Below are 14,113 nucleotides of genomic sequence, written 5' to 3'. Positions count from 1 at the left end.
AAATGAAATGTAACAAGTCCAACTTTAACTTGTTCAATCAAGTGCACAAAACCAAAATTATTTCCAAGAACTATTCTTTAATAAAGTTGGTTCAACATGATGCAATAAAATGAATAGGGTTATTCTCAACATTAATTTAACCAACATAAATTAATTATGAGATTTGACAAAATTAAAGAGAAAGTTGGAGTTATGAACACAAATATTCAAATAAAAATTCCAACTTTAACTTGTGAATCCTTGAAATTTAAATTATATCTTCCAATATGAAGATAAATTAAAATTCTATCACAAGATTAAAAATTTATGATTCCAATCAACTTAATAAATGATTAAATCTAAAAGTTCATACATGGAATTTAGTAACACAAAGTTTCAATCACTTAACATAATTAAAGATTGAATCTTTTGTACTTATGAGCCTCAAGAAACAAACTTTTCACACTTAAAGCAATTTATTTGCAATTATGTGAAAATTTGAGCCAACTATTAAGCACCAATTACTACCAAGTAATTATGCTCAAAAGTGGTCTAAAATTGCAGAAGCATAAAGGAAAGAACCAATGCATAATCACGATTAATATGCCATTAATATTCAAGGTTTAAAAGATTTAAAAATTTTCATCAAAACGAAAAATCCCTCAAAACAGGCATTTCTAGGCAGAATTTGGCTTTTTCGCAACTCTTAAAGGATCAAAATGTTTCCAGAATATCGATTCCACCCAAAATTCACTAGTCTTAGGCGAAAATCTGGGTTTTGGAGCCAAAGTTCTTAATAAAACGAGATTAAAATTAATAAATCGAGCTACTAATCTAATTAGCAACATAACCAGAAATTAAATCATTTTTAAACCCTTGAAAATTTTTTAGTTACAAAAATAAATTAGCAAGGCTCTGATACCGCTGTTGGGTTTCGATAAGTCCAACTCACCGCGGAACAAAACCCGCCCCCATGACCCGCTCACAATTAATATAACTAAAATGACATAAATAACAAGAAAGAGAGAAAAGATGATCCTATCCTTGCCGCGTGCTTCGCTCTCACTCGGAGCTCTTACTTCAAAGCCAAGTCTTGCAAGCGCAGATACCTCTTACGGTATCCACCCGCAACTCGACCCTTACCAGTCTCTTACTTGGAGTTTAGCCAAGTCGGACCAAAACACTACTCGAGTATTATATGAATTTAAAGGTTTTCTCTCAAGTGGAGATGCCTTATTGAGTTCCTACTCAAGTGACTTTCTCCAAATCCCAAGGTGGGTATTTATAGAGAATGTCATGAGAGTTGGTAAAATCAATTTTCCCTTTTTATTTATAAATCAAAAATAAAAGAAAATAGCAAACAACTAATTAATCAACAAGTGGCAATTACACAAGGAGAGGTTAGGTGAGGACCACAAGGGAGGGGGACCAAAATCCTTCCTCCCCAAGCTTCCCCAAAACCGGATCCCATTAGCTAACCACCCAGCGCCAGCTGGCACTGCCAACCTTGGGCGCCAAGCTAGCCCAGCTGGCTGCCTGGCCCTTTGGCTAGGCCTGCCAGTTGGTTGCGCGGCCCAACAGCGAGCCCCAGCAAGCCTCGCATTTATGCGGGTTGCTGGGTGCTGCTGCCAGCACGCTTGCACGCCAGCCCAACAACCTTGCTTGCTGCTGGGCATGGTGCGCTATGGCGCAGCACACACATGCTAGCTGGCCTGCACGCCAGCACGCACACACGCACAACAAGCCACGCATGCTATGCGGGCTGTTGTGCACTTGTGCTGCTAGCCTAGCTAGCCACGCACCAACTGCCTAGCCATGCGCACCTAGCACCCTTGGCTTGGTGCGGTGCGCATGCTAGCACCTCTTGCCCCTAGCATTTGGTTTGCTCGGGGCATTCCGATGCTAGGGGTATTTTGGTAAATTGTTGATTAATTATTGATTTTACCGTCTCATCTTTTATTAATTCGACTCGACTTACAACGCTCGATTTTGACGCTCCTAGCTCGATTTCCGACATCTAAATATTTAATACTCGAGCGACTCATTAATTCTTTCCGAATTAATTCGTCGTGTCGATCGTTAGTTGCTTGGGTGTGACCCGAAGAGTTTCCGAATTAATTCGTCGTGTCGATCGTTAGTTGCTTGGGTGTGACCCGAAGGGTTCAGTCAAGATTAAGCTGTAATATTAATTATGGATTAATATTACTGATCGAAAGCGGCCTCCAACTAGGCATTTCGATCACTTGACCTCACTGAATAATTAGCTTTCTAATAATTCTGAACCCTCTATCGAAATAATACACTTGTTCGAAGGACACCATTCCTATCACCTGCTTTGTTTTCACCCCGTTCCAATCTATCCTTGGGACGGATTCGCTTGCTTATGAGTGACCCATCAGGAGCCACATGGATTTCGACTTCAAAGTCGTTATATGTATCATGGTCAGAGTAGACCCCCATCGACTGGAGGCCGATTGGGCTCAGGAGGCGGTATAAAAACCTTGTGAAACCATCTTAGAGGTACTCTCCCCACAGACGGCGCCAAATGTTTCAGGGTTTTCTGTGTCCTTCGAGAGAGTTATAACACCAAGACTAGAGTCATTTGTTTATACCTGTAAAACAACGGAGAGTCCGGGTGGTTAGAGCTCCGCTTGCGACGATCAAGTTAGAGCGTATACGGAAAATGTAAAAAGGTGCAGAAAAAGTAAAAGTGAGATATTCTCGGATTTCGAGATTAGGTGCTTTTTCTGATGTGAGAGAATTCAGGTGTTAGTTATAAATGAACGTGCCCCAAAAATGGGGGGAAATCTCCCTATTTATAGGGTTATTGAAAATGTGCCCTTCCTTAGGTCAAGATAACCTAATGGGTTGTGCCGTTTTGCGGCGCTCTTGGAAATTGGGCCCTAAAGGCCGTAATTTACTTTACCATCTAAGGAAGCCTTGTGTCCGCTGGTGGATGGTCCATGTTGGACTTATCCAGGGATGACATGTGTCCCTCTCTCATTGGGCCATGTAGCAAGGGTATTTTTACCCAAAACAGGTTCTGTGTAAATGGTTTTTATCTCGATTCAAACGGTTTCGGGTTGGAAACGGTTTCGCGTTAGAAACAGTTTAGTTGTTTTTCGATTCGGTTTGATTTCATTTCGGTTCAGAACTGGTTCGGTTTGTTAACGGGTTCGGTTCATATATGGGTTGACATATTTGGATCGGTTCGGTTTTGGGTTTACTAAAATACGATTTTGGTCGGTTTCGGTTTTAAAAAATCATTTTTAATCGCTTCGGTTCTCATTTGGGTCGGTTGATTTCGGTCGGTTAAACGGTTTCGGTTTGAAATTTGACAGCACTAATAAAAAGTGTTCCTAAAATAGAACATATATATGCCACGTGTCAGCATTTTTAAGTATTATAAACATCTATACTTTATTTATCTATAACTATACTAAAACAGAGGGCACTCAGAAAAATAGCTCCACGTGTCACCTTCACAAGCAATATTTTCCCACTCTTTTCCGCTATCTTAAATAAAGTAATTATTCACTAAATAATCTAAGACCTATTTTCTATATATATTACACATAATATTTAAAAAATAAATAAAATATTTCCACTATATATCAATAAAGAATGAAATATATATGATAAAATAATATCTTTGACAAAATGTTGAGAACAGATAATATACATGGACAAAAGATAACTAATTAAAGAATGAAATATATCAAAAGATAATATACAATAACATAAGATAACAAATGTATTTGCATGATCACAAGATATAGTATGCATGCGTTACGGCTGTGAAATACAAGGAAGATAATATTAAGATACTTGATATTATCTCCAAAATTTAATACTTAATTTTGCCAAATTTTGATACTCCATTAAAAATTTGGTACCGGTTCTATATACTTGGCAAATTCTTACAAAGCTTATTATGTATATATTTTATTATATACTTGAAAATTTGGTACGGGTTCTATACTTGGCAAATAATACAAGGCTTACATACATATATATATATATATATATATATATATATATATATATATATATATATATATATATATATATATATATATATATGCATGTGAAAAGGCATCTCGCAATATCAAATTAAGGTTAGCTTAAATCGTCGTGCATGGCTAATTAAGTATAGTATAGTACCCGTGTATTTTAATGGGGGTTTTAAAATAAAGGGCACTTCAAAAAATAGCTCCACGTGTTACTTTAACATTAAAAGTATTCCCGCTCTTTCTTGCTATTCTAATTCTAAATAAAACAATTAGTTCACCAAATTTTTATAAGACTTTTTATTTCCTATAAATCTTAAGCATAAAATTCATATATTATAATATAATAAAAAAATAGTTTGTCTACTAGAATTAAAATATGGGGGGTGTTAAATACCTCTAACAATATTTATCAAAATCGCCAACATTTATGTTGAATGGACACATATGCCCTTACTCAAACCCCACCCATCTTCTTCTTTCTCTTTTAATTTTTTTCTCTCTCATCACCCACAAGGGGCACAACCACCACTTCTCAACCACCATCAACCACAACAGCGGATGTACATCGGAGGTGAAGGGAAGCAGCAGCCGTACGTCGGAGGTGGAAGAGCAACGACGCCAATTACCGCAGGGGGCATCACGATGGTCGGCAAAGCAGTTCATCCCCAATTTTTTTTTTCAGAATCACCGATGCTCACACAAAACCAAAACACCACGGTAATCGGTTTTACGCGCCGGTTACCATGGTCAACCGACGTGCAAAACCGGTCACTCGGGAAGGTAATCGGTTTTGAACGCCGATTACCATGGTCAACCGGTGTTGGAACCGTTTTCTGCCCCGGGTGACCTATTATGCACGCCGATCGTGCTGGTTAGTGATCACCGGAATGTTGAGAAACCACCACCCTCCTGCCAATAAGGGAAGGTGGTGCCGTGGTGGGTCGTTTTTACCAATGATTCTTGGATGTTGTCGGTGGTTCCAGCAAGGCAGCAACACAAACAAAATTCTGGTGGTTGTGGGCGGTGATGGTAGATGGTGGTGGTCGTGGTCGTGGTCGTGGTGGCGTGGGTGATGTTGATCGTGGTCATGGTGGCGTGGGTTATGGTGGCAATGGTGGTTGATTTTGTGGTGGTTGATGGTTGAGTAACTTGAGTTTGAGGCTTGGTGGTCTTAGGAGAGAGAAAGCAAAGTGGGGATGACTAAGAGTAATTTTGTCCCTTCATCACTTTTGTTGGCGATTTGATAAAAAACGTTGGCGGTATTTAGCAATCCACTAAAATATTTGATCTTATATACAACAAAATATATGATACAATTTTTGTCTAGAAAGATGAAAAAACAATTTAAAATTTTATGGTAAAGTGAATACTGAAGAAAAAAATACAATTAACTATATATATATACATGCCTCAAACTACACGTGATGGATAGGATATAATCAGGTAACTAATGATATACTTCTAGAAAATATACACTAAATTAAACATATACACTATATTAAAAGATGGTAACTTTTACAATAAGAAAAAACGTATCCTATTCATCTTATGTAATATAATATTTTTGCCAAAAAAAATAAAATTATATTGGTATTATGTGATATAGTTTTTGTCTAAAATATTTAACTGCATATATATGTACATAATAGTTTATTATTGTTTTTAAATACAACAAATCATCATATCAAGTAAAATTATCAAAAATAAATATCATTACACATGTAATAATATGCATAAATAAGAATATAAAGATGAAAGGATTTGGGAATATTTCCATGAATATTCAGTTTACCAAAAAGCCAACATATATACATGATACAAGCCTCAAACTAGGTGTGATGAATAGAATATATGGTAACTAATGATATGCTTTGACTAGAAGATATACACTATATTTAACAAAAGATAATACTCCCTCCGCTCCCTTTTATTTGTCACTTTTGAAGGAAAATCACGGGAATTAAGGTGGAAAATGTGAAGTAATAAAGTTAAATTTCCAATTAATAAAGTATAAAGTGCATGGGAAAGAGACATTTCTAATTAAAAAATAATTAATATAGTATATGGGAAAGATAAATTGATAGATTTAAGAGTGTAAAACATTATATTAGTCAAAAGTTGACACAATTTTTATGGTAAATGTTAGGGTAAAATAGAAAGAGGACTTAATAAGGACAAAAAAAATGAGGGTAAAAAGTCTTTTTATGTATCTTAATAATTATGAAAATGTGAAATGTGACAAATATTTAGGGGCACCCAAAATAACAAAATTGACAATCAAATGGGGACGGAGGGAGTAACTTTTTGATAAAATTATTACCGACTTACCGTGCATAATATATGAAGTGTGTGATTTTAGAAACAAGTATTACACTATTACCCAGATATATGAATGGGGCAAAAAAATTATAGACAAAAGAAGTAATTGGACATGTTTTTCTAAGGCAAATAAAATAAAATAAAATAAAATAGCGCTACAAAATAAATTAAGGACCCAGAAAATATGGCATTAAGACTTTTAAAAAAAAAAAATCTTAATGTATAATTTTATAATGTAAATTATATGATTTCCATTAGATAAGAAACATAAGTTTTCGAAAAAAAAAAAAAAAAAAAAAAAAAAAAAAAAAAAAAAAAAAACCTCTCTTTTAAATGGGTAAATTTAATTTATAACGTGATAACTTTAGTTTGGCAAATTTTATATGTGGCCGGGGTTACTTGAGGGGTTCGATTAGGGGTTACTTAAGTTACTCGGTCAGGGGTTATTTGAGGGGTTTGGTCAGGAATTACTCTGTCGGGAGTAACTCGAGTAACCCTGACGAAGTAACTCGAGTAACCCCTGACGAAGTAACTTGAGTAACCCTAGCCACTCGTGAGTTACTTGGTTAGGGGTTAGTTAAGGGGTTCGGTCAGGGGTTATTTGATGGGTTCGATCAGGGTTACTTGAGGGGTGACTTGAGTTCTTCGGTCAGGGGTTACTTAAGGGGTTCGATCAAGGGTTACTTGAGGGGTTACTTGATCCAGGGTTACTCGAGTTACTCAATCAAGGGTTACTTGAGGGGTTCAATCAGGGGTTAGCCGTCAGGAGTAACTCGAGTAACCCCTGACAGAGTAACTTAAGGTCTTGAGTAACCTTGGCCACGGTGTGGCCAGCCACACAGGAAAATCCCCCTTTTAGATTACTTTGGGGGTAACTTAAGTACCTAATTTAAAATTTTGTGACCACATTAAGAGATAGAGAAAGTAGTTTTTATATTTATTAAACCAAAAGTACACATAATGGTAGTATATGATATATATGAATGGGCAAAAGTTATTATGATTTAAAAGGTGATATATGTAAAAGCCATAAACTTTTTTATACCTCTAATTTTTTTTTTAAAATATTGAATTAAAATTATGATGCGCAATACCATGATACACATTATTGTGAATGAATAATCATATAATGTAGGAAAAATAGTAAGAAATCACCTTTTATAACACTCTTTTTGTAAAAAAAACACCTTATAAAAAATTTCTTGTAAAAACACACCTAAAACCTAATTTTTTTTTGCAAGATAACACCTTAGGCCGGTTTCAGAGCATTGACCCTGTTTTCCGGCATTGACCCTCACGTGAGGGTCACGTACTCCAGCCCTCCTCCCACAAAACCACCAAAATTAGAGCATAGCCAACCCTAACCACCGATACCACCACCTAGCCACCACTAGAACACCTCTCTGCCGCCAACATCACCACCCATCAACCTAGCTGCCATCCCACCCTCCCAAATCACTATAAACTCGGCCGCAAAAATCTTTAACCACCTCCACAACCACCTACGTCCCACCCAAAACCACCCAAATTCACTCAGAATAGTGTACCGTCTTTCCCCAAAAACCAATAGAGAAGAGGGTAGGTAGTAGTTTCCCCCATTTTCCCCCAAATTGGAAACCCTATATCTAAGGGATTTTTTTTTTCCGGTGGCTTTGGAGTGATTTTGGAGGCGGTGATGGCAGCTATGATGATGGGTGGTGGTGTTGGCGGCTGAGTGGTGGTTCTAGTGGAGGCTAGGTGGTGGTGTTGACGGTTGGGGTTGGTTAGGGCGGTGGTTTTGAGGAGGGAGAGGTGGAGCACGTGACCCTCACGTGAGGGTCAACGTCGGAAAACAGGGTCAATGCCCTGAAACCAACCCAAGGTGTTATCTTGCAAAAAAAATCTGGTTTTAGGTGTGTTTTTACATGAATATTTTTTATACGGTGTTTTTTTACAAAAAAAGTGTTATAAAAGGTGGTTTCTCACAATTTTTCCTATAATGTAAAAACATATCACCAATATGCATTAAGCTAACATTGGTTTCGATTTTGTGACATTTACTATTTGAACTTTCAAAACTGGTACTATACTATTATATTATATTTTATATATTAAAAAGTTTTCCTAAAATTATTTATGTGCCACGGTATTCTGCATTAGCATTATTATGCCACATCACCGCTAGCATTGCAATAGATATTCCATGTCATTATTAACTTGGTAGAAACATCCCACAAGTTTCGAACACTAAACCTCATGATGTAAGATATCATTTCTTACCATCTTAGCCAATTGTAATTAATGTACTCTATTTACACATAAATAGATTTATCTTTACTTAATCACAAAGAAAGACAAAGAATAATAATGTAGTAGTCTACAAAAAATGAATAAAGAGGAATAGTCTTAACAATTCCAAGACAATGGAGGGTTATTCTCATTAAATCCTCTTTTTTTTACTAACGTTATTTCTCAAAGTAACACTCCGATTTGATGAGAAATTATAATAATTGATGAGAAATTATAATAATTTTATTTTTCTATTAAATAGTCTAAAATTGATGGCCCTCCTAATAATTTTATTTTTCTGTCAAATAGTCTATAGTTATGGTTCTCCTAATACAAATATTTTTTCAAGTCATAAAAATTCAAAATGATTAATTATCAAAACACTTAAAAAATAAATAAATAAATAAATAGTCGAATATAATTAGTAAACTAAACAAGTACTCCGCAAAAACTAGCAACAACGCAGAGCATCACAAGCTAGTTATTAAATTAAAAAATGGCACATGTAAAACAAACGTGGTTAATCTCATTTTATTTTAATTTGGTTGATTTTTGCATTGTTTTATTGCTTTCATACGAAGGACACTAATGCTCATTTATCTTGACTTTTACTATCCAACTCATCTTTTTAACCCAACTTAACTATTCTTGCTTGGTCAATTCGGCAGGTCACACGAGATAAAAGACATAATTACATTGATTCACAATTCTTATTACAATAACAAAACACAAAATAGACTTTTTGACAGAGCTTTTATCAACTATAGTCTAACCAAAGCTGTAGATATAAATATACAGTAAACACCAAGTGACCAAACCATATTGCCTGAAATATGTTTGACATTTTCAAAATTTAGACTTAGAACAGAAACATATAAAAATATCCACCAATGTGTATTGATGTCAAAAGATTGAATCACATCATTATTACTATACTTCAGTAGTATATGAAAGGAGGGATATGGGCAATTTTAAGCCACTCTCCACTTTCACTCTCAACATCTGCTAACAAAAGAGGGCAACCAGCCATTTCTAAAGTTTTTAAATTCGAGAGATGGCGAATTGCTTCTGGAGAAGGCAGATTCTTCAATTTTGGCAAGCCATAAAGATGCAGCTCTCTGAGAGATGTCAATTTCCCTAGCCAGTCGGGTATTGTTTCCAAGCATTCGGAGTGTCCGATTGTCAAGCATTGCAGTGCCCTCAAATATTTGAGCTGATCAGGAAGAGCAGTTGTATCATCATTGTCATACAAGTGGAACCCCTCCAATGTTAAAACTTCGAGGGATTTGCAAATAGGACTATCTTGGCCCAAGTGTCCAAGTAGTACTAATTCATCAGTGTGTAGTTCCCTTATACAAGGAAGACTTCCCAACCCTACTAGTTGGTTATTTTTTAAGGTTAAAGAATGAAGCTGTGTTAAAGAGGACAAATCTTCAAGATTTTCGACTTGACAACAATCAACTACTACTAACTTTTCAAGCGAATTGCAACATTGGAACCCTTCGTTTGGTAATATAATAGTCAGATTCTTGCAGTATTCCACTTGTAAGAAACGAAGAGATCTGAAACTCTCTAATGTCAGAATTCCTTCGGCTGTACATCTATAAATCTTCAAGGACACGAGGTTGGAAAGTGAGGAACTTCCTTCTTCAATCAGCCATCTTGGAAATCTAGTACCATCATGATTCCAAATCTGAAGCATTTTTAAGTTCGCATTAGGTTGCAGAGCTTCTAGGATCTCATTCGCGTGGGGGTTATCCTTAACTGCTGGCCATTTACTAAAACCCCATCTCAGAATTAAATTATCAAGATATGACTTGTTGTCTAGAGCTCGGTCACGAGCTTCTTCTTCACCATCTAAAAAACATAGATTGTGGATTTCCAATGTACCTCTGAGATTTGTCAATGAACCAAGGTCACTTAATTTCCCACCCCAATTCATTTCTAAATTGATAGCAGGCAAAGTTCGTAAAGAAGTCAAAAGACCCAACCCCATAGGTATACCAATGGTATCATCATCAAGGATGTGCCGTAAATTTACCAAATTACCTATTTGTTTTGGAAATTGAGTCGTGCATGGATCTTTCACAATGTATAAGTTGTTTATACAAAGTGTTTGCAAGTGGTAAAGTTTGGTGATGTGTTCAGCAAGGTTAGACTGAACGACACCCAAACCATTGTCGACAGCAATTTCAAAGTACCTCAAATGTATCAAGCTACCCAACGGCTCCCAATCTAAATCCTCGCTCCAATTCCATCCTATATTTAACACCCTTAAGTGCCTACATTTTAACCAAAAGTGTAGACTAGGATGTTCAAACTCCTTGAAAAGCAAACATGTTCGCAGCTTTGTATAGGACGTGAGAGTGAGCTCTCTGCTTTTAGATTGCCTGGGAACTAATAAGTGTCGTAGAACCTCATTTGATCTTTCATATCCATCTGAGCACAAGCACTCCCCAATTGAAACAACTCGAGCAAGACACCATACTAGATCATGCATCTTAAAAGTTTTCACTTTGCCACACTCATCCAATTCTGCTTCTTGGAAAAGAGAACTATTCAACAGATGCTCGACATATTCTTCCCCTTTATCCTCCATTACGTCATAAGGTTGCAAGTATCCCTGAGCCATCCACATGTAGATCAACTTATTCTTGTTAATGACCTCATCTTCTCCAAATATGGCACAATAAGCAAAGCATTTTTTCAAAGTCATGCTTGGCAAGAAGTCGTAACTTAACCTCAAGGAAGGCAAAATATCATTCCTATCCACATTCGTCCATGTATGACTTTTCTCAATCTCCTTCCATCTATTCAGACTTTGGTCCCTTAGCAAGTCCCCAAGTGCTCTTATGGCTAGAGGAACGCCTCCACAATTCTTCATCATTCTTCTTAAAATAACTTCTTTTTCGCTATCAACTAGACTATCATCACTTATTCTTGCCAAAAATAGCGACCAACTGTCAGCTATACTCAATCCCTGCAACATATATATAGAAGGCCTTTTCATGGTATGTTTACCTTTACTATCATAACAATCTGTCACCATTTTTCCTACTGCATCTTTGTTGCGCGAAGTCACTAATACAGTAGTACCATAGGATCCACCAATTTCCTCTAGAGTGGATTTCAAGGATTCCCAATGAATTGTATCCCATACATCATCCAATATAAGTAAATACCTTTTATCCTTCAACTTTTCATGAAGCTCTGATATTAGTGCTTGTCTATCTCTCATGGATGAAATTTTTCTGCATAGTATCTCCACCATTCTGTTTAAAACATCTAGAAGATCATAAGTACGAGAGATGACAAGCCAAATAATTTCAGAGTTGAAGAATTCCAACACCTCTTGTTCCTTGGAAATGCGTTTACACAATGTCGTCTTTCCCGAACCTATCAATAAAATTAACATGTAAGGTATAATACATCTCACCTCTTGTATGAATAAGAATATGAGTATTGGGTAAGTAACCAATATATGAAAAACAAAAAAGGAAAAAAAATTGCAGGGGAAAGTAGTGCATTTGATAATTTGTATCCAAAAAACCATCACAGAAAATAATGCATCACATCTTGTACGAATATGAATTTAAGTGAGTTATCATTATAAACAAAAAAAAAAGTTTGCAGGGGGAAATAATCCATAAATTTTGTAACAGAAATAATCAGACAACTTTAAGGCCAGGTTTAATTCTAACAAGAATATACTGAATAAATAATTAATATTTTTACGGAAAAGGTCTAAGTTTGATCAAAACTAGACAATCAGATCAAATGTGGAAAATAAAAGTTTAGATCTCATCAAATTAAAAAAAAAAAAAAAAAAAAGATTCAAATCAGATTAGATATGCAGGAACAAAGTAAACAAAACAGGCCTATATTTGACTTTGTTATGAAAATATGTTTGCTTGGTTTATAAACATGTCACAATTATACTTCCCCAAACTTCATACTTTTAAATCTAACCATATTCAAAAGACTTCAATTCCTAACAGAGTAAATAAAACTAGAAAAGTACTCAAACTTAGAAAAAAGATGATATGAACCTGCCATTCCCACTATGCTTATGACGGTGAGATGGGATGAATTGGTGTTGTTAGGATCACATATTAACTTAACAAGGCGTGTTAAGTCCTCATCCCTTCCTATGAGCAATTTATCATCCACATAGTGTCGCTGGTTACGAAGTTTGCTTGTTTCTTGATCTTCACTTGGATGACAATGTTTACTATTGTACACATCTCTTGAAGCAACATCGATAGGTCTAATGCCAAGCTTATTAGCATCATCATAGATGTTGTTAATCAAGCTTGTTAAGTCACTCGCTTTGTGACCCATACGTAAGCGTGAAAAGGACTTAGAGACACCACGTCTAAACTTATCCCTCTTTCGAGTACGGATAATTTTAGCCTGTAGAGCTTCATATGACCATTGGTCAAGCAAGTCGTCTGCATCATAAGCTGCATCCTCTATATTTTTGAGCCAATCGACTATCAATGGATTATTGATCGACTGGCAAGAAGCACCATGTAATAATGCAATTAATCGAGAGAGCTGCCCTTGAACCACCTCTAACTCTTTCTTGAAACCGCGAGCTAGTTTGATTTCCGCATTGATGCGTGACAACACCATTCCAATTATATCATGAGCTTCATTCGCTAATAATCCTCCTACTGCATTCTGTACAATGGAATTCATGTTGTTTTGTTTTTTGATGATGGTCTTCTTTGACAACAAACTGAAACAAGGTGTACTGTGAAGAGTTTATATATTGATTTAAAAAATAGGAAAGTCAAGTGTGTAATACAGTACGGAGTATTGTTATGGAAATAACGTGGAATTGAGTGGGAAAGCACATAGAATTGCAAGCACAATAGTACTAAAACGACCACAAGTTAAAGACAAATAAGACTTGTAGGGAAGTCAATAATTAACGATGAATGATAGCCTGGCTTCCCTTTATCTTCTTTGTAAACGTTAAATATTTATCTAGTGTGAAATGAATACGGTCATGTCAGCTCTTTAGTTATTACGAAGAATAGTATGTTTGCCATGTCAGCTGCTTGATGGTGAAGTGAATACGGTCATGCGCCCAATCACATAATAATTGAAGAAAAACGTCTATGAACTCCGTAACAATTGTTCTCCAATTTGACTCTATATCATCTTTTGTTGATCATAAAATTAAATGGTGATTTTTTTTTTATCACATAACTAATATTTTTACAAATTTAATTATTAATTTATGCATAGTAGATTGAGATTATATATTTCTTATGTGTTTTAATACTTACAACACACTTTTTCACCGAATAATCCCACCTTTAGGTGTCCATTAAAAATACCTTTGGATTATTTTTAAATAATCCCACCTTTATACCCAATCTGCTCACAATGGTCCTAACCGGTCAACTAACTTATTATAACAAGTTAACTTACACGTGTCGTCCTATGATTGATAAAAAAAATTAAAAAAAAATAAAAAATAAAAAATAAAAAAAAAACTTAAAATGTTTAAATTAATTTTAAGA

General features: G+C 35.6%; 1 protein-coding gene across 1 annotated transcript; it reads right to left on the bottom strand.

Annotated features, from left to right (window-relative positions):
* Positions 1–9,323: 9,323 nt before the first annotated feature.
* On the bottom strand, positions 9,324–13,300 carry LOC145568715 (disease resistance protein RGA2-like). Its single transcript, XM_081628136.1, has 2 exons — positions 12,629–13,300; positions 9,324–11,975 (listed from the first exon to the last, which is right to left on the bottom strand). The coding sequence occupies exons 1-2, from the start codon at positions 13,278–13,280 to the stop codon at positions 9,517–9,519; spliced, it is 3,111 nt and encodes a 1,036-aa protein (XP_081484262.1). The 5' UTR covers positions 13,281–13,300; the 3' UTR covers positions 9,324–9,516.
* Positions 13,301–14,113: the final 813 nt, after the last annotated feature.

The sequence above is a fragment of the Chenopodium album genome, chromosome 11 (assembly GCF_948465745.1).
Source record: "Chenopodium album chromosome 11, dcCheAlbu1.1, whole genome shotgun sequence".
Taxonomy (NCBI): domain Eukaryota; kingdom Viridiplantae; phylum Streptophyta; class Magnoliopsida; order Caryophyllales; family Amaranthaceae; genus Chenopodium; species Chenopodium album.
Note: the sequence above shows the minus strand (reverse complement) of the source record. Positions and strands in the feature narration are given on the sequence as shown.

Bases quoted from the DNA above. Each gene is read 5' to 3' on its own strand.
- LOC145568715 (XM_081628136.1), bottom strand. From the start codon at position 13,280: ATGAATTCCATTGTACAGAATGCAGTAGGAGGATTATTAGCGAATGAA. The intron at 11,976-12,628 runs GTTCATATCATC...TTTTATTGATAG, and splicing joins AAGCATAGTGGGAATGGCAG to GTTCGGGAAAGACGACATTG.